This window comes from Syngnathoides biaculeatus, chromosome 19 (genome assembly GCF_019802595.1).
Source record: "Syngnathoides biaculeatus isolate LvHL_M chromosome 19, ASM1980259v1, whole genome shotgun sequence".
NCBI classification, from domain to species: Eukaryota; Metazoa; Chordata; class Actinopteri; order Syngnathiformes; family Syngnathidae; genus Syngnathoides; species Syngnathoides biaculeatus.
Genome location: NC_084658.1, coordinates 9,824,645 through 9,844,127, shown reverse-complemented (window position 1 = coordinate 9,844,127; position 19,483 = coordinate 9,824,645). Strand labels below are relative to the sequence as shown.

The following is a 19,483-nucleotide window of genomic DNA, read 5'->3' as shown; positions in this document are numbered from 1 at the left end:
GAAAGTTAAAGTGAGAGTTGTCAAGCTTTGCATTATTCAACCAAAGATTTTCATACAGCAGTTTTCGTCGCCATGACAGCTCGCGCGGTGAAAGTAACCCGAGACAGTTAATGGGCCGTGTGTCTCTTGTATTAATAATGTAATGCATGTAGCGAGCATTTCATGCAGAACTTTGTTTACAATTGCACACGTTTTTGCAGCACCGCAAGTCTCGGAAGAATGGACAATTTAAGAGCATTACGATATTTAGTTTGCCGGATTTACTACTGGCTGGAATAAAGAGCATTTGTCGAGCATTCATTCAATATTTTTTATATCCATCTTAAAGTCCACGTTCTCACTCTCTAGTAAAACTATTTGCAGAACGCTTTAATAGAGCAACTCATAATGTTTTGGGTTTTTTTTTCCACAACAGATTTACACATCCCACAAATACATGGGTCGGTATTCTCAAATTCACCCATTTGTGGATTTTTTTAATGGGGGTTGTTATTGGAGGGAACCTATCCTTCAACATTCGCTTCCCCAAAAAAAAAAAAAATTTAAAAAAAAATTGCTTTGGCACCCTCTGGTGACCTCTTGGTACCGATGATAAACTAACCCTTGTCCAGTCTCCGCCCCTTCAGAGAGAAGGCTAGGTGACATTGACCATTGGGCTTTGGGTTCTGCACCGACAAACTGGAACAAGACCTGAGGTGGGCCACGTCCCCCGGGGTCGAGGGCGTGAAGGATTCTGCTCTGACAGACCGGGTCAGAACCACCGAAGGAATCTGGCCCGTGGCGTCTTTTTTTCTTCCATAAACCGACACTGATGACAAGATAATGAACATGTACAGCACCAGACTTTGTTGATAAATGTTGCCCACTCGTAATCCATTGCAGCCTGGTCATCCCCCCACATCTGCAGTCCCTTTCTGATGCTCAAGCACTTTCCATAAACCTCACCGGGATAATTGATGTTATGCACTTCTGAAATTACACTAGCCCTTTATTATATTGGAAGACGGACAAAACAGCACAATTACACTCTTAAAATAAAATTAATTGGACGTGCGTTCAGAGACCAAAGTCTTTCCTGCTGTAAAGTACAGTGTTCTATATAATTTGGGCTGGGGTAATTGGCACCCTTTTATATTGCAATGGTTCAATCGTGATCCTAATGAGAATATTTGACACCTGTCATAAGGGGCTGGATGATCACCTGAATGGACAAACAATATGTTTTCAGTTCCCTGTAATGAACGGTTCATTTGTCTTGACTTAAAAGATGTATTATTATTATTTGCTTTGTGTGTGTTTTAAACACCAGACAAAATAGCTTTTCTTCAACAACACTCCAGCACCGTCCGTGACGTTTTATCAACAAGGTAACTTTTCTCAGCCGCTCGTTTGAGGTGAAGAAACTACTCGAAGAGTTCAATGTTTTAAAAAAAAAAAAAAAAAAAAAAAGCAATCAGCAGAAAGACAAACCTACCTCCGCCTCCTTTTTTGTGTGTTGAATCACGTCGACGTTACCCCAGTCGAGCCGACGAAAGTCGCAAAGCAAACTTGTGGAACATCTCGCTCGCACGCGCACGTCCGGACGCGAACATGCAACCGCTGTCATTCACTGCGAAACGCCGCCTGCCATCAAGTTCCTCAAAAGTGATCAAAAGTTACTCCCGGAGAAAACATGTGCTTCTTGTAATACCCTTCAAAATAAAAGCAATTCCCGTGAGTTGTTTTTTTTTTTCCTCGCGAATTATGGTTTTAACACAGTGTCTGCTTTTAATTACTTGGCTTTATTCCCTCGATTTACATAACTACAAACCGTTTTGTTCTCTCTATTCCTTTAACCATAACATCAAAATGTCGACTTGCACCAAAACAAAAACAGTGGCTCTTTTTAGTAGATTTTATTTTGAAAAAAGCTTCACATTACCCCGTTCATATCTGTTGTTCAACTCTGACTTTACACGCTTCCTCTACATTCTTTTTGTGGCCAAGAAAGCCAGAGGTTTTTTCTTTTTGTGGACAGAAATTCCCGATTTGTCATCGTAGATGGGAAATTTACAGTGATGCAAGCAGTGGGTGAATGTGTGCCTTTGCCGGTCTGGGAGAAACTTGACTCAAAAGAACAAATTGCTCAAATTCCAAGGACGTGGAAGTTTGAACATGTATTCGATATTCCGTATAACCACTTAAGGTGCATGACCTAGTACGCTCCTTGTCCTCTAGTAAGATAATTCAGCATACTAAAACAGTGACTGGATTTTACTAGTCATGTTTTTGCACAGCTAATCCCACTTTTGCCCAACTAGTGCACAATTAAATGTTACTCGGCTGCACTATAGTGACAGTAGGCCCATCTACTACAAACACTAAAATGCTGCTTAAAGCCCCTCTGACATCCCTATATACATTGTAAAATAGATATTTTAATGAAAAATACATGTAACATTATTCACTTCAATGTCTATATGAAAAAGTCTCATTCGCCATATTGCCCGCAACGTCATCAGAAGATGTTACACCGGGACAATCGCCATTGAAAACACGTAGTGGCACCTGCTATGGGACACGGGAGCTCTTTTCGAAGAAGAGAACATCTCACAATCGAGTGAAGTAATGGAGGCAATATTACACTATCGTTTCGAGCCATGTTTAGATGATATGTGGATCACTTAACTAACAACAGACTCCCCGACAGTATATATGAGCCACCCCGGCCAAAGCCGCGCTCGGCAGACGCGGCACCGCCGAAGCCGTGCTTAAATCCATCCTCCCGAGTGTTCGAACAATATCCAGCAATACAATGACCCGACATTTTGGCTAACACGAAGGAACAACGAGCTACCTTCCAGGAGGTAAAACGAATACAAACACGAGACTGCCTGAGTGTGCTCCTGCTGACAACTTCCTGCTGCTTCTCCAAAACAAATCCCTTGAGGGAATTTTCATGGCGGGAGTTACAAAAAGCCATATATGTCAAAATCATCTTGCGTGGTGAAAAAAAAACAGATGTGTCCATTGCAGCTGCCTTTTTTCTTTTTTTAAAATTAAAAACATACTAAAAAACATACTTTTCGTGTCAGTGGGGCTTTAAACAGCTTCATCAGATTTCTTTGAGATCCGTTTCAAGGTCCATGTAACAGTGCCTGCTTTGTCTGCACTTGGAGGACAACTACATCTTTAACGGTGTGAAAATGAGTGACATAGCAAAATTCTTCTAGTGAACATATAGATCACAGGTTTCAAACACAAGGCCCAGGGGCCAGATCTGGCCCGCCGCATGATTTTTTCTGTGGCCCGCAAAATCATACGTATCAACTTTCATGATTTTTGTTCAAATCTGTACCAAAAATTTCAAATTTTCGTATCATAAAGGATAACGTTGAGCTATGACAAGCATTTTTGTGCTACCAAACAAGAATAGTTGAAAAACCCATTCCTCTCGATTTCTGATTCATAAATTTCACGTGCAAAATTGATGAGGCGGTTAAAGATTTTTATGGTTTCACAGTCGTAATGGCCCTCTGAGAGGAACCGTAAGTAAAATGTGGCCCACGACAAAAATGAGTTTGACACCCCTGATCTAGATGAACATTTAGACTTTCATTCACATCTATGGACAATGCCTATTCACCACTTCTGCTGTAAAAGTGCTTTCTTTCACTAAATTATCCTCATCCATTAGAGTCACTCAGATACAGATGCACTGATGCAAAGTAATGTTTTCCTGTGCTGACTTGTGACATAAGCCGGAACGCAAACGTGCAATCAATTTTCTACGTACTCTAATGGCATATCCTGTCCATTAAAAAGTACTTTAATCCCAGACAAATGTTCATGTTGAGTTTTCCAGTCTTCATTTGTAATGGGCAAAGTGGCATTTGAGGGGTAAGCAAGTTTTCTGTAAGCATCGACTTTCGTTTGACTCATTGTCACCTCTGCTCTTTGTTCACTTTGGCTCCTTTGGAATCCTCTCCAGGGTCCTGTTCTTTTTTTTTTTTTCCTGAAGGGTGTTGCCAAAGGAAACGAGCGATTGGGAAGCAAATAATCCCAGAAAAAGTGGCTGATGAGAATTTTAGTGAATGCGGAACTTTGCAGCAAAGCACAAAAGAAGAGATCATTTGAAGCAGATGTTGCAAAGAATTCCATACATTTGACTTCCTCCCTCACCCTAATATATGAACACATTCTGAGTTGTGCAGTGTAGTAAATAACCCCTCCCATGTAATCACTATCATATCTTAACCATATCATTTGTTTACTAAAAAAATGCAATGCTTTGTTGCTGTAATCAAATATATTCAGCTATGTTGAGAAGGTTGACATTGCTGACTTATGCACTGCCAGAATTATGCGACAAGTAAATTGACAATTAGACAAAGCTACAATACGCTGCATCTGCTGTCAGGTACACGTTGCACATATTCGTCGTGGAGTTACTGCCCTTTGAATTGCTGCGACCGCTATAAGCCCCAATAACGAGGTCAAACTGGTCGTGTACCCCGGCCGCTAACAACATCTCTTTTGTGTGCGATTGTTCTTCATATCGCCGGGCTTTTCGCCAATGTCGTATACTTTGTAACTTGTGTCTGCGGGGCCCGTATTTCAGGCCCTCATTACTTTTAATTGCATTTTGCGAGGTTACATTTGACGGAGAGCAGTACTGCAAACGCCCCCACCCCACCCCCCTTTGTGTTTGCTTAATGAGGAAGATGGAATGTGTGACAGCAAGTACTCCTGATTGCAATGTCAGAGAAGCCGGCATGAGAGAAGAAACTGTACACCATTATGCACGCGCCAAATAACCGTCTTGTTCAGTACATCACAGTATCGAGGCAGAAATTCACGGAGGGGAACAATACAAAACATATATGTATGATATTTAAATGAGAAGAAATATAAAATTTGTGAAATTGGGAATCTCCTTTCTCTAGTAGCAATCAAATAAACCAATAGCTGCCCAGCACGCTCACTTTTATCCAGCATGACATGCTGAGTGGAGTTTTTTTTTTTTGGACTGTTTATTAATAGCGTAAAAGTTTTATTAATAAGACCAGTTAATTAGGAGTGGGTCAATTTCCCACCGTGCCATTTTGTTTTATATGTTTGACTCCTGCAAATTGCCATTTTGGATTACAGTTACTGCGTGTGCAATGTGTTTATGGGTCCAGTAGTAAGCTTAAGGTCAACGGGGATGTTTGTAACGGCTCATTTGGGCACGTGCCGAAATGTTGAATGAAGGTCAAAGAATTGGTATTTCGATTTCTGTTGGATGAATGTCATCACGGTATATTTAGATTCTGTTGTATTATTTTAATTAATTCCAGTTTACTTTGTAGTTTAATATGACACAGTTTGTTCCTTTGATGGCAATAGTAATGCCATCCAAATGTTTGTCAACATTTTTGACGGACTCATTTGATTGGAAGAACAATTGAATGACAAAGTTCCGTCAAAATGAATCTAACCATGACGAGGGTCCAACGATTCCCTGCTGCTTTCTGTCTTCATGACAAAAATTCTTACAGCATGCATATTACTATAACTTCATACCCATCATTTTCCTCAGCTTATTGAATAAAAACAGGTGCTAAAGCTAAACGTTCACTTTTGAACTGGTGAATCTATTTCAAGACTGCTTTTCGAACAGTACTGAGAAGGTGACGAGATATTCACATCTGTAAGTCATTTGCAGAAGACCAACACTGAACACGTTATAAGATGGTTCAGACACTAGCCGGTAAGAATTTGTAATGAGGTCATGTTTAACTGACTTGTGGAAGAAAGAACACACGAATGGGCTGGAGCCACAAACACGGTATTCAAAGGGAAATTCCGGTGGTTTGCAATAACAATGTATCCAACAGGTCATGCCATATGTACTGTACCTTGACAATGTGATGTTAATCCTCTCTCGTTTAATAGCTTTTTTGAGAAGATTTTTATCGGCAATTCCGAATTTTCATGGGCCATTTTCGAGAGTCACATGACCTACGTGCGCAGATGTGACGGAAGAGGCGCGGCACCAAAGGCTCGCTTACGTTGAGAAAAATTGTAGCTAGCGCTGATCTCTCGGAATTCTCCTCATCTGATGAAGAAATAGCACTATTGGTTGATCGGGGAGACGGGGGAATACTTCCATGCAGATTTGAACCTGTGGCTGGAAATAATGTAGAATTTTCGGATGGTTCTTCGGACGGGAATGACGCGAGTCTTGAGTATTCGGCCGGCATTGAGTGCGTAAACGAAGGCTCGGTTACATTCCTACACAATCATGGACAGCGCTGATTTCTCGGATTTATCCAAATCTGATGACACACCATTCATCCATCCTATCGATTTTGGAGTGTGTTTAGACGAGCCAGCAGAGGACTGCACTGAGGACAGCACTTGTGGCCATGAAGGATGGTAGAACCCATTAGTGAAAGGTACGCCTTTATATTGTGGGAAAGGTTTTTTAGTCAACAGGATGGCTGGGGTCCAAGTGATAATGAAATGATCTTTGGCTTGGTGGAAGTTAATACTACCTCAGCTGGTAAAGTGTTGGCCTTACAACTGAGGACCCGAGTTTGATTTCTGGGGAGTTTTTTTTTTTTTTTTTGTGGAGTTTTGTGTGTGTGTGTGTGTGTGTGTGTGTGTGTGTGTGTGTGTGTGTGTGTGTGTGTGGAGAATTGTGGAGTTTGCGTGTTCTCCCCGTGCCTGCGTAGGTTTTCTCCGGGCACTCCGGATTCCGGTCCTTAAATGATTATTTTTCTTACTGGGCAAAACATGCCACCGAACATTTCGCGGATCATTTCTACCTGAATTATGGCAAAATTTAGCGATACAGTAAGGCATTTTACCGTGTCCGATCGAGGTGGTAACGCATGTAAAGACGCCACAAACCAGCGAGGATTTCTTTGTTGCGCACCTATTACGTCACATCTGCGCACGTAGCTCACGAGACTCACCAAAATGGCGGCGCCCATGAAAATTCGTAGTTAGAGATAAAAATTTTCCAAAAACACCATTAAATGGGAGAGGATTAACATCACATTGTCAAGGTACAGTACATATGACATATTGTATACATTGTTAATCCAAACCACCGAAATTTCCCTTTAAAATTTTTAAAAAACTATTACATTTGTTTCACAATTTAAAACTGTTTATTAGTGTTTTGCTAACATGGCTTCGACATGTTCTTGTCATAATTCACCAAGGACTACGGTTTACGCTGAAATTCGTCTCATGTTTCAACATGCATGACATCATGCAACGTAGAATATAACTTATAACGCACTCAAGGTGCATAAATGGTGGAAAATATGGAGCATACATAGTACAGTTATACACTTACCAATACGCAACTGACAGTGTCAAGTGGAATTTCATTGTGTTCAAGTGCATGCCTACGTAGTGCTCCCACCACTCACGTCTACAGTAGCCCACATTGTGCTAAAATAAGGGGGAAAATAAAGAGAAAGGATTGTTTGAACAAATTAGGCGCCCACGTCCAGCAACAGAGCTGAATGTGCTATAGGGCTGTTGAATAATTCAAGACGACAGTTGACAGCAACTGCATTGTTGTACATTGTGTACCAGGTAAATGACTTTATGAGCCATGTGCGGATAGAACAAGAGGGTTGGTGCTACATAACAGCGGGCCACACGGGATTTAGAAGTCCACATACTGCACGTACAGTACATTATGGACACATTCTTCAGCACATAGCAGCTGCTACTCAGTATGAAGTTACTCATCTGCCTGCTATTTAACTTGCTCATCTGGGTAGGATTCTCCCAAAGTGACAACGTTTTTCGCCTTTCCACTGCCAAAGCACTGCAAGCGAATGAGTTCATGTTAGTCGTTCTGGGAACTTTCTTCCTCAAAATCAGAAAGAAAATCAGCTTCCCGAATAGTTGCCGGTACATTAATCTTTATCATCTTTTAATAGTCCACCCATATTTAAACAGTTTCCTCGACAGCAGTACCTAATTGTTTAATTTGTTCTGTAGTAAGGGTTGTGTAATGTGCAATTGCCAAGAAAACAATTGATATTGCACCGTGCAGGCACCTGGACAGGCCCGCCATCATCATTGAACGTCTTTGCAAGAAAGTTCTGTGCTCAGATGAAGCCAATATTGGGATTTTTGGCATTGACGCCACCCGCTGTGTTTGGCGGAAGAAAAAGAAATCAAAAATCCCTCTTGCGCTTGCAAAACTGGTGACAACTACATGAAAAATATGTTTTGCCCGGTTATGAAAGACTTTTCCTTTTACATTTTTCCTCAATGTTATATAACCCTAAATGCAGAGGGGTTGCGTCAGGAAGGGCATCCGGCGTAAAACTGTGCCAAAAAAATATGCGTCCATCAAAGATGACACGCTTGTGGTGACCCCTAATGGGACAAGCCAAAAGGAAAAGAAGGATGAATAGAGGAGAAAGGGACCAACATTTTGAAAAAAGTTGAAAGTGAAGATCGGTGTTCTTTGAATTACAGACAGCCATTGACAAAAACAAACGAAAAAAAAAAAAAACAATGATCCACTTTTAGATCGGGTCTGTTCGATGACAGAGAAAACAACAAGTGGCTGAGAAATCCGACAGGCAAAAAGATCAACACGTGCGAAGAAGAGGAAAGAAACGCAAATCCAATGTCGGCATGTGTGACACAAAGAGGTTTTGAATATATTTAGTAGATGAATACCAAAGCACTAAACACCAAGGAGTCCTTTTTAGCCCGTGTGGCGATGTTCCTGATATCCAGTCGGCAATCAGGCCTCCCATCCATGTCCGCCGACCGACGAGCCGAATCACGGACAAGCTGAGCTGCTACTACGGTGGCAATTGAGCTTCGTTTATACTCTGTCCGAACATTTTTGATTGACTTCCGATCCTAACTCGTTCAGGGCTGTGAGGTGTAGCGTAGGAGGGTGTGCACGGTTATCTGTTCTTTCAGTGCTTAGTTCCATGCACTTCCGACAAGTCACATGACTTTGAAGCCAGTACTTTTGGATCTTTGATATTACTGGTTTGTCACTTCATAAAGACATACTATTCCAGTTAAAGGTCGATGCAATGGAGTGGCTCTTCTGAACTTAGTTGCGCTTTCCGAACATTTTAACCCGAGGCCTCCTGAAGGCAGTGTCTTAATGGGAATGGATGTAAGTAATTTTCAAACTTCTTTGCTAGGACTTTTGTAAGGTCATATGGAAATTCTGTCCAAGGTAGCTAGGTTAAATAATTTAGCGGGCTTGTTGTCAATACATAACGATAAAAGTGTTGTTTTACACACGTAGTCAATAAAGATTGATTTTAATTGCAATTTTCACTTGCCGGTGAATAATCCATCCAATAGAAAGGAAGATGCTGATTGTGAGATAGGGATTTCATTTATTGGTATACACTTTGTTCTCTTTCCTTAGTCTCCTCCGTCTAACAATTTATCTATTGAGGGGGGCCAGCCCCTGCCAGCCATGGCCATGAACTCACAGCCGCTTCCGTCTGATTCAACTTCTTCCGATTACTATCCGTGGACATACCAGAATCCCTGTTTCCCGGGATTTCAAGGTAAAACAAACAAAAAAAAATGTACTAGTGTCTCCAAATATGACAGATCTCCGTTTTGGCAACTTTTAAAGCAAGTGCAGTGACACTTCCAGTTGACGTAATCTGGACTAGATTTTGGCAACCAGTTAAGGGTGTACCCCTCCTCCTTCCTAATGAATGCTGCGATAGGCTCCGGCCCTCCCGTGACCCTTATGAGCATAACCATCTCAGAAAATGAATAGATGGATGCAGTCTTAAACTAGCGCAAAACAAGTACAGAGGAAAATCCTTTCTATCAAATTGCACTACCAGAGGTTTTTTTTTTCCCCAAAAATGATGCCTTTAAAGCAACACAAAAACTTGAAGTCAAACAATAACGCATGGCATCATCATATCTCATAAGACATGAGTTTAGTGAGCATCTAAAGGATTCATTGTGATGGCGCCATAGAGGAGCGGCGCTAATGATGGCAAAGTGGGAAAAAAAAGATGAAGGACCTGGGACAGGGTAAAGATTAGCCCGAAAATTCACTCTTAGATTCCATTACTCGTAATTAAAATTCAAATATTGTTCAGATGTGACGCAATCAGCACCTGACAATTTAGTCTTGTCAGTTTTTGCAAGAATGTCATCATAAATACACCCATGCATCCAGCCCCTGAAACCACATTTAAAAAATGAAATCCAATTAAATATGCCATTAGCCTATTAGTATAATTATATACTAAGAATAATTATATAAGCATATCTTTTTTTGTTTGTTTGTGTTGATAGTCTTCCAGGTGATGGTAACCCGCAGAAGTTGAATCAAAGCAACTTGACTTTTAGTGTTTGTTGAAATTCTTGTGAGTGGGGTGGGGGTCCACAAACACCGCCAATGTCTGTAAATTGTCATTTTTCATATTTAATACTGAAGCGGGTTTTGAAAAACTTTTTCAGGTGCCACATTCTGCTACCAGAATGAAGGAGCGCAGGTTGTGCCAATTGCCATGACAACGACACAGCCAGGTAAGTATACAAAAAAAAAAAAATCATCAAAACAAATTAAGTCAATCAGCGAGCAGTCCTCACGTCTGTCACATGCTCATGTGAACATGCTGTCATCTGTGATTGGAATAAGACATAATAGATACTGTATATAAAATACTTTCCTCCCCGTGCTTCCTCTCACATCCCCAAAACGTGTATTAACTCAAAAAATATAAATTGCCCGTAGGTTTGAATGTGAGTGTAAATGGTTGTGTGCCCGAAGATAGCTGGGATAGGCTCCAGCGCTCCCGCGACCCTTGTGAGGATAAGCGGCTCAGAAAATGGATGGATGGGTTGCAAGAGGCCAAGATACAATTTGGTGTAAACACTATATTCATTCATTCATGCATCTTCCATTCCACTTATCCTCACCAGGGTCACAGGCCAACTCCACGCAGGCGGGGGCTGGGATTTGAACCCCGGTCCTCAGAAGCGTGAGGCTGATGCTCTGACCGTGCTGCCTAAATACCCCATTAATGATATATTTATTGGAAATTAAAACTTGACATCAGTGAAAAATTGTACTGTGATAAGTTTAACAGTGATGAGTGCAGTTTATGTTTTTAGCATATATATATATATGTTTTTTAATAGAGTACAAATAACTTGCTGTGTTGAACCTCTCTGCTGGCTCCCCAGGTGACCTAACAGCCTCCCAGCTACAATACACCGGCCCCATTTTCACACAGGCTGTGCCAAATGGCAGCGTTCCCCGGAAACAGTCAGAACGCAGCTTGATGAAGAACAGGTAAAGGAAATGGATTTCTAATAAACGCAGATGATAAATTGGTCACAGTAATCTTTGTGGTTTGAAAAATGTATTATAGATTAAAACAAAATTTTAATTGAGGAGGGAACTTGATTATATAGTTGGGAGAAAGACTGTACTTTTTAGTGTAATCGGGAATAAAACAACCCGATCTCATACAAGAACAGTTGAATATGCTTGTTTATTTGCATATTGATTTTTTTTAATGTATCAAACTTGCTGAGTGAGACTTGGATGGGATTTTTTTATTGGTTCATTTTTATTGAAGTGGGGGATGAGCAATATTTATTGGATTTGTTCTTCAATGAAAGGACTGATTTCTTTATATTTGTGCTTAAATTAGATACCTTTAAATTACCCCCAGTTCTCAGTTAATTACCGTCACTTCTCATAATTCCTGTGGAAAGTATTCAATTAAGAATATTTAATATATCTACTCCACCTTTTGACAAAATCAGGTGCTCCAGCCCAACCATGACCCTCAACAGCACAAGTGGTGTAAAATGCAAAGTTTTATTTATACCTGCTCCAGTTTAACACATGTAAATTTGTTTGCTTTTGTAATTCAAGGGAAGCTGCCCGTGAATACAGGAGGAGGAAAAAAGTTTATATTCAAGATCTTGAGAAACGCGCGGAAAAGCTTGAAACCGAAAATTCAGTTTTGAAGGAAGAGCTTAAAACGTGGAAGATGCAGGGTCAACAGAAATTCCAATAATTAACTCACAACTGGCTGGAATCTTTTGCTGCATTGAGTTATGAATTGTATACATTTCTGCGGCTCATATAACTTTTTTTTTTATACATGCACTGAATAGACTTGAGTATTTTGCTTCAGTGACCTTTTGCCATCTTAGTTTGGATTAACTTACATTTTGACAGGTTTCTGGAATTGAAAAAGCTTCATCAAATACCCATAATGCAGGCAATGTGTAAATTGTGAGTGTGTAATAGAATTTTTTTTTAGTAAAAATGTCAATATAAAAAAAAAAACTAGTTTCAATGTGTTTGTGTTTACCAATGATAGCTGCTTAGTATTGTGCAAGAATCACATTAAAAGGATATTGTTGTGGAAAAAAATGACTTGTTCTATCAAATACAGAGAACACCTGAACTAAATATTTTAAAGGCAAAAAAGCTTGCAAGGTTTATTTTCTTTGCAAAGAGGTCAGATCACAGTGTTACAATATCTGGACCAGTGGTCTCAAATACAGATAGACAGCTCCCACATGGAAAATGGAACAGAACAATAAACACCACAGGGGGAGACTTCCAAATGAGTGGGAAGTGACAAAGTGGAAACACTTTTCTGCATTACACATTCTCGATGTATTTTTCAGGTCAGTATCTGTGCTTGAGTAATTCACCGACTTTTTACTTTTAACACAACATGCAAAAAAAAAAATGTAAACGGAGCAGTAAAATCAGTGACATGGAGGAACGTAAAGGACTACAACCAGATTTGGAGATGACGTGTGCATTTGGTACCTGATGTATGGGGATTTAACCTGATTTAATCCACCTCTTAAAGCCACCGTATGTTGTAATTACCTAAAAGCACCAACACTAAAAATAATTGCTCACAACCCGCTTTTTATTAAATAATAAAATCCAAATTGTTAGATTATGTCGTGTTAAAATAATTTCATTTTACCTTTGATTATTAAGATCCATTGAAACCGTCATGGTTCACAAGACTTCAGTGCAGCTCACGCGACGCAAAAATGAGTGCGTGACTTGGCTGCAACCAGCAGACATGTGGAATTAATATCCAGTTTACTGTGTGAATCGCATGTTTCCCAACAATTATTGCGCCGAGGTACATTTTAAATTGGAAAAATCAAAAGCACATTTTATTTTCTTTTGTTATGAAACGTTTCATGTTGACTTGTCCAAAAAAACGTTGTTCTAAGTATAAAACTCCCGAAAATGTATTTGCGTTGAATAAAATATTTTGGTCAAGTCGACAATTCCACTACAATGTCGCAATGGGTGGACATTGTTCCGGCACACTGATGGGGGGGGGGACTGGATGGTTCATTGGCCACCAAAACTGAAGCCGCCATCTTGATACTCCCAAAACAACAATGCCGACCGTGATTAACTGCGTTAATCGCCAATTTTGTGGCTGTGAGAAAACATTCCACAGGTAATTTAGAAAAGACTTTCTTCATCACTGTTAAAGTTTGTAAAGATTTTTTTTTATTTTCTGATGAGTTTAATTCAATTAAACAAAGTTTTGTTACTCACCTTTATAGGCCGACAGTTTTTCGCAAAAAAGAGGTGTAAATATTTTCCCAAACTCCATCAGTAGATAAGCAAGAAAACACATTTTCTGTGAAATTTTTGATGGATTTCATAATACAGAACTCTGCAAATTAAATTTGATTTTCAAACGTGAGGAAACAAGTCTAAATATTCTTTCTGAAAGAGGACGTCACAGAGACACCAAATGAACAATGCTTTTACCATGTATTTTCCCATTGAGAGTCCTTATTTCCAAAAATATATCAAACTGATTGACTTAAAATTTAATTTTTTATGACAAAAATACTTGTTTTTTTTTTTTTTTGCTATATTATGATGATAGTGCTTCACGGCGTATTTTGGGAAAAGTTAACGTCACATAAATCGGGCCCTTGGTAATATGCAAGGTTTCTCGGTAGTCATGATTTAATATGTTTTTCCTTTGCATTTTGCCTTTTTTGGCGTAGCAAATCGAATTAAAAATCCTTCATGTTACCAGAACTGAAAATTCACAGTCACTCACCAGTTTTAATTCTACATGCCAAACTCTGAGAATAACCATAATCCAACCTGTAAACCATGTCCTCCACAGATTTTGGGAGTACCAAGATGGCGACATACCGCTCGATGTGTATACTTTGGCTGCGTGACCAGTGTGGAGTTTTATTTTGAAACCCTTTGAGTGTGTTTCCTGTGCCGGAGTCTTCCGGGTACGATATTGAATTGCGGTGTGCATTGTTTGTTTGCTGTAGCTTCAACTTCACGTGAATGTCTGCTCACCTCCGCGAAGTGACCAAGCGGCACTTGTAATGCTTGCACGTGTTACTCGAGCTCAGCTATGTCTCTTCCGCAAAGCAGCACTGGGGGGATTCACGGGATCCTCTTGAAACTTCACGAGTCACTCGCAGACGAGGACCTCCGTCGTGCGTCTTTGAGATGTCAAGATCTGGTGGGAGATCTGGGCCAGACGTGCTTGCTCACACCCACCGACAACGAACTTGGTAAAGCAATCAGAATGTGTCCAATAAAAGCCCCGCCAACGTAGTAGTTTGGATTTTGAACGAAAATGGCGTAATGGAGGTTTTCTTATGTCGTGGTGGAAGCAGCCTCAGGGGGAAACAATAATAATAAAAAAAAAAAAAAATACACCTCCAAATTAACACATTCCCATTTAAATCTCTCTCCAAGCCTTGCAGACATCTTTGCTGTTTTCCAAAGACTACGGGCTGCTCGTCTTCCTCAAGAAGTCTTTGCCACAAGATGAGGTTTGAATAATGATACAGCTATGAAATATGTCTCATGTGGTGAAATAATGTCGTGAAATGTTTCCCTCCCCCCCAGTTCAGGGATACCAGAATTAAGACGCTGTGTTTTTTGGAGAAGTTTTTGGACAAACTTTCTCAGAGGGTCAAAGGGTGGGAGACAACGTACGCCGTTGACATAAGAGTAAGTTTTCTATAGACCGCCAGATTATTAAAAAGATGAATTTGTAAGGTTGATTACAAATTCACCCATTTTGTCTAAAATGCTCATTGGTGAAATGTGTTTTATTTTTATTTATTTTTTATTTTTTCCTTCCTGCAGGACACGTGTATGATCGTGTATACAAAGGAAAAACTAGCCAAAAGTAGGACTGCGGTACTGGAACTGCTTATTAAGGTTGTTTTTATTTTTTTATTATTTATTTTTAATTTTTGTCTGAACAGAGTTATGACTTTCCAAATCCGCGTATCTTCTGTCAGTGTTAGTGAGAGTCTAAAAGATAAATAACTTTGGGATAATTCCTTTCGTGGCCTTAACGAATTGTACTCGACAGGTTCTGTTGACAACAAAAGCTTCCACTGTGGCGGCGGACCTGAGAATTGGTGACATATTCACTAAATTCTACAGCGAACTTTGTCAAAAAAGCAAACTTCCAGATTCAGGTATGTTTGAGACTCGGAGCGGCGCATTATCAATCATATTATCATTGAAATGATTTCTTTTCTGATTTTGTTTTATTGTTGTTTTGCAGTCCTCAGCACTATTTATGAATTGCTGGGAGTTGTTGCAGAGGTTCACCCCAGTGAGATGGTCAACTACTCAGAAAAACTCTACAAAGCCTATCTGGGGGAGCTCAAAGAACAGGTATTGCGGCCTAAATGACAACTGTACTGTACCTTTTATTTTGTTGCCATATTTTTAAATAAACAGAAACTCGATCGTGGGGCACAGACCTCTGCCTCTTTAAGGATTTATAGTATATATATATATATATATATATATATTTTTTTTTTTTTTTTTCATTATTTTTTTTTTTTTTACAGTTGCTGTTTACTGTCATTTTTTGCAGATGACTTCCACAACAAAGGAGCCCAAACTGATTGTAGTCGCTGGATGTTTGAGAGGACTTACTGCTCTCATGGTTAACTTCACGAAAACAACGGAGGAAGGTGAGCCCTGAGCCGTGTTGCTTTCGTGACGCGATTTGCAAATTTTGTATCTTCCTGTCGCGTCTCCTTATTCATTAGTTTTGTCTGTGGGATAAATGACCACTGTGTGTCTTTGACTTGTAGACCCAGTTACATCCAATGAAATCTTTCAATATTCTCTCAAGGCGATAAATCCACAGGTAAAGTATTTACCTTTTATAATAACAGCTTATGTAAAATACTCTGGGTCTACTTTTCGACCATTTCAAACGGCGGTGGGCAAAATCTGGCTCCAATGCGTCCCATCAAATGTTTAAATGAACACAAGTCCGGTAATAATTTTGCTTTGAAGTTGGGTGTTTTGCAATGAAACAGTTTCAAATATGCACATTCCTGCTCTATTAATTTGTCGGTGAGATGTGCCATAGGTGTGTCACAAGAATTTAAGGTGGAGGTGGGACTGCATCAGGGATCCGCCCTGAACCCCTTCCTGTTTGCGGTAGTAATGGATAGGCTGACAGATGATATTGTGATCAGCAGTGAAACCAGGTAGCAGGCGGAGGAACAATTACAAAGATGGAGGTATGGACTGGAAAGGAGAGGAATGAAGAGAAGCTGAAGTAAAGCAGAATTTATGTGCGTGAATGAGAGGGGCAGAGAAGGAAGAGTGAAGCTCCAGGGAGAAGAGATAGCGAGGGTGGATGACTTCAAATACTTGGGGTCAACAATACACAGCAATGGAGAGTGGGGTAAGAAAGTGAAGAAACGCGTCCAAGCGGGGTGGAACAGTTGGCGGAAGGTGTCTGGTGTTCTATGTGACAGGAGAGTCTCCGCTAGGATGATGGGCAAAGTCTATAAAACAGTGGTGACACCGGCCATGATGTACGGATTAGAGACGGTGGCACTGAAGAGACAATAGGAAGCAAAACTGAAGGTAGCAGAAATGAAGATCTTGAGGTTCTCACTCAGAGTGAGCAGGTTGGATAGGATTAGAAATTAGCTCATTAGAGGGACAGCCAAAGTTGTTTTGGAGACAAGGTTTGAGAGAGCAGACTTCAATGGTTTGGACATGTCCAGAGGGCCGAGAGTGAGTGTATTGGTAGAAGTGTGCTTAGGATGGAGCTGCCAGGCAAAAGAGCGAGAGGTAGACCAAAGAAAAGGTTGATGGATGTGGTGAGGGAGGACATGAAGACTGTGGGTGTTTGTGAGGAAGATGCACGAGATAGGCTTGGATGGAAAAAGGTGACATGCTGTGGCGACCCCTAACGGGACAAGCCGAAGGGGGGGGGGGGGGGGAACAGGTGAGAAATGAGCAATTTTTTTTCCTGATTTTTTTTAGCCAAAATGCCGCCTCATTGTGTTGCTGGATTTTCCTCGAATCGGGACAAGCCGAAAGGAAAAGAAGAAGATATATTAATTTGTCTCATCATATAATTTGTTGTATTGCTGTACTGCTTCAATCCAACTGTCAATCTGAAAATTCTCTAATTTTCTTGTTGTTCTAGATGGCAATGAGTCGTTATGCTGTCACGTTTGGTGAGGTTACGCTTTTCACGGCGTTGTGACTAAATCTTTTTTTGTAATTATTAATTGCTCTGTTTCTTGAAACAGCTGGGCTCAGATTGTTCTCTAGGCATGCGTCCCAGTTCAGCAGCTGCCTCTTGACCCACTACAGAGAAGTCTTTGACGCCATGTCCAAGCTCTGTGGCCACATCAACAACGAGATGAGAAAAAAGAGTAACTATGCACTCGAAGCCTTCCTCAAGCAGGTGAATGATTTCATGCGCAGGATTTTCCACATTGCACCAAATTTCTGAATAAAGCTATTTTATGATGTTTTTTAAATGCATTTTTAGGTTTCCATGCTGGTGGCGGGAAATATTGAGGAGCACAAAACCAAGTTGAAGTTCTTCATGCAAAGGTTTTGCGGCATCATAAAGACCATGGAGTCAACCCACAAAGAACTATCCATTGCCATACGAGGGTACGGCTTGTTTGCAGCGGTAAGTTTGTTTTTTTGGGATAACAGACAATGTAAAAGTTTTAATTTCCAAGTGTCAGTTTGAATACTGTGACTGATGTCACGTATATAGTTTCATTTTCTCTCTCTTTTCAAGCCTTGCAAGAAGGTTTGCCCACAAGATGTGGAATTGATGTACACGGAGCTGATCCAACGCTGTAAACAGATGTACTTGACAGAGTCTGATGCGGAGGACGAAAGCTTCTACCAGCTGCCAAGCTTCCTGGACTCTATCGCTAGTGTCCTAATTCACCTGGACAAGGTCACAAACTTCTGGCCCTCAAAAATCATTTAAAAAATTTCTTTTTTTTTTTTTTAGTCCACAATATTACTAAAATTCCCCAGCGGCTTCTCACTGAAAATGTCGGCTATTTTACCACGTTGTCTTTGATCTCAGGTTCCAGAGGTGTACACTCCCCTACTGGAACGTCTCCTTGTGGTGGAGATTGACAGCTTCCCGCAGCACAGTGAGAAAATGCAGATGGCGTGCTGCAGGGCCATCATTAAAGTCCTGGTGGCCATGGCCTCGAAAGGACCTGCTCTGTGGAGTTTCATTACGTCTGTGGGTAAGTTGACATGAGTGCAAAATGTGCTGCAATCAATGATGTAGGGGGAAAAAAGTGAGTTCACCTCAAGGATAATGCACGGGGGCCCTTGGTTTAGGACGGCATCCACATAAGCATTTTTGAGGTTGTCTTCGTCTTCTTTTCCTTTCGGCTTGTCCCGATTAGGGGTCGTCACAGAGTGTCATCTCCACCACCGCCCGTCTCTTTCATGGACATATACTCTGTTTTACGTCGGCTAATCTTCATTCCTTTCCTTTCCAGTGCATGCCTCCATCTTTCGAATTGTTCCTCCACCTGCTCCCTGCTTTCACTGCAGATCTCAATATCATCTACAAACAGCATGGTCCAAGGGGAATCCAATCTAACCTCATCTATCAGCCTATCCATTACTACCGCAAACAGGAAGGGGCTCAAGGCGGATCCCTGAGGCAGTCCCACCTCCACCTTAAATTCTTCTGACACCCCTACGGCACATCTCACCGCTGTCCTCATACATGTCCTGTACTACTCTAACATATTTCTCCGCCACACCGGACTTGCCCACGCAGTACCACAGTTCCTCTCTTGGTACTCTGTCATAGGCTTTCTCTAGATCCACAAAGACGCAATGTAGCTCCTTCTGACCTTCTCTGTACTTTTCCCACGAGCATCCTCAAGGCAAATAATCCATCTGTAGTACTCTTTCTAGGCATGAAACTATACTGTTGCTCGCATATACTTCTGACCTGAGTCTAGCATCCACCACTCTTTTCCATAACTTCATTGTCTCATCATCTTTATTCCTCTGTAGTTTCCACAGTTCTGAACGTCGCCTGAGGTTATCAACAGTACACAAATTAAAAAAGAAACAAAATCCAAATCTTCTCTGATTATTAATATTTTCTCAGGGTCCCAGTGTGTGATTTTAAGTTTAGACTTG

General features: G+C 40.7%; 3 protein-coding genes across 6 annotated transcripts in view; 2 read left to right on the top strand and 1 right to left on the bottom strand.

Moving 5' to 3' along the window:
• The window catches only part of svila (supervillin a), a 65,867-nt gene extending 52,806 nt beyond the window's left edge, over nucleotides 1-13,061 (bottom strand). The window contains exon 1 of one of the 3 annotated variants that reach the window (XM_061805152.1): nucleotides 12,975-13,061. The gene's annotated coding sequence lies outside the window, so the exon portion shown is untranslated. Of the gene's footprint in view, nucleotides 1-1,474; nucleotides 1,652-12,974 lie in introns of those variants that run through there. The other 2 variants (XM_061805151.1, XM_061805153.1) reach the window with 2 other exon arrangements.
• On the top strand, nucleotides 8,983-12,361 carry LOC133492732 (cAMP-responsive element modulator-like). The gene is made up of 5 exons (XM_061805332.1): nucleotides 8,983-9,139; nucleotides 9,401-9,545; nucleotides 10,465-10,533; nucleotides 11,194-11,302; nucleotides 11,894-12,361. Exons 1-5 carry the CDS (start codon nucleotides 9,128-9,130, stop codon nucleotides 12,036-12,038), a joined length of 480 nt encoding a protein of 159 aa, XP_061661316.1. The 5' UTR covers nucleotides 8,983-9,127; the 3' UTR covers nucleotides 12,039-12,361.
• A 1,229-nt stretch (nucleotides 13,062-14,290) lies between the features above and the next one.
• The window catches only part of prkdc (protein kinase, DNA-activated, catalytic subunit), a 39,292-nt gene continuing 34,099 nt past the window's right edge, over nucleotides 14,291-19,483 (top strand). For both annotated transcript variants that reach the window (XM_061805189.1, XM_061805188.1), the window contains exons 1-13: nucleotides 14,291-14,568; nucleotides 14,756-14,832; nucleotides 14,909-15,013; nucleotides 15,152-15,226; nucleotides 15,384-15,492; nucleotides 15,582-15,694; nucleotides 15,900-15,999; nucleotides 16,123-16,178; nucleotides 17,484-17,514; nucleotides 17,590-17,747; nucleotides 17,835-17,981; nucleotides 18,096-18,260; nucleotides 18,396-18,564. In XM_061805189.1, the coding sequence (XP_061661173.1) occupies nucleotides 14,406-14,568; nucleotides 14,756-14,832; nucleotides 14,909-15,013; nucleotides 15,152-15,226; nucleotides 15,384-15,492; nucleotides 15,582-15,694; nucleotides 15,900-15,999; nucleotides 16,123-16,178; nucleotides 17,484-17,514; nucleotides 17,590-17,747; nucleotides 17,835-17,981; nucleotides 18,096-18,260; nucleotides 18,396-18,564 (1,468 nt within the window). In that variant the 5' untranslated portion in view covers nucleotides 14,291-14,405. The remainder of the gene's footprint in view (nucleotides 14,569-14,755; nucleotides 14,833-14,908; nucleotides 15,014-15,151; nucleotides 15,227-15,383; nucleotides 15,493-15,581; nucleotides 15,695-15,899; nucleotides 16,000-16,122; nucleotides 16,179-17,483; nucleotides 17,515-17,589; nucleotides 17,748-17,834; nucleotides 17,982-18,095; nucleotides 18,261-18,395; nucleotides 18,565-19,483) is intronic.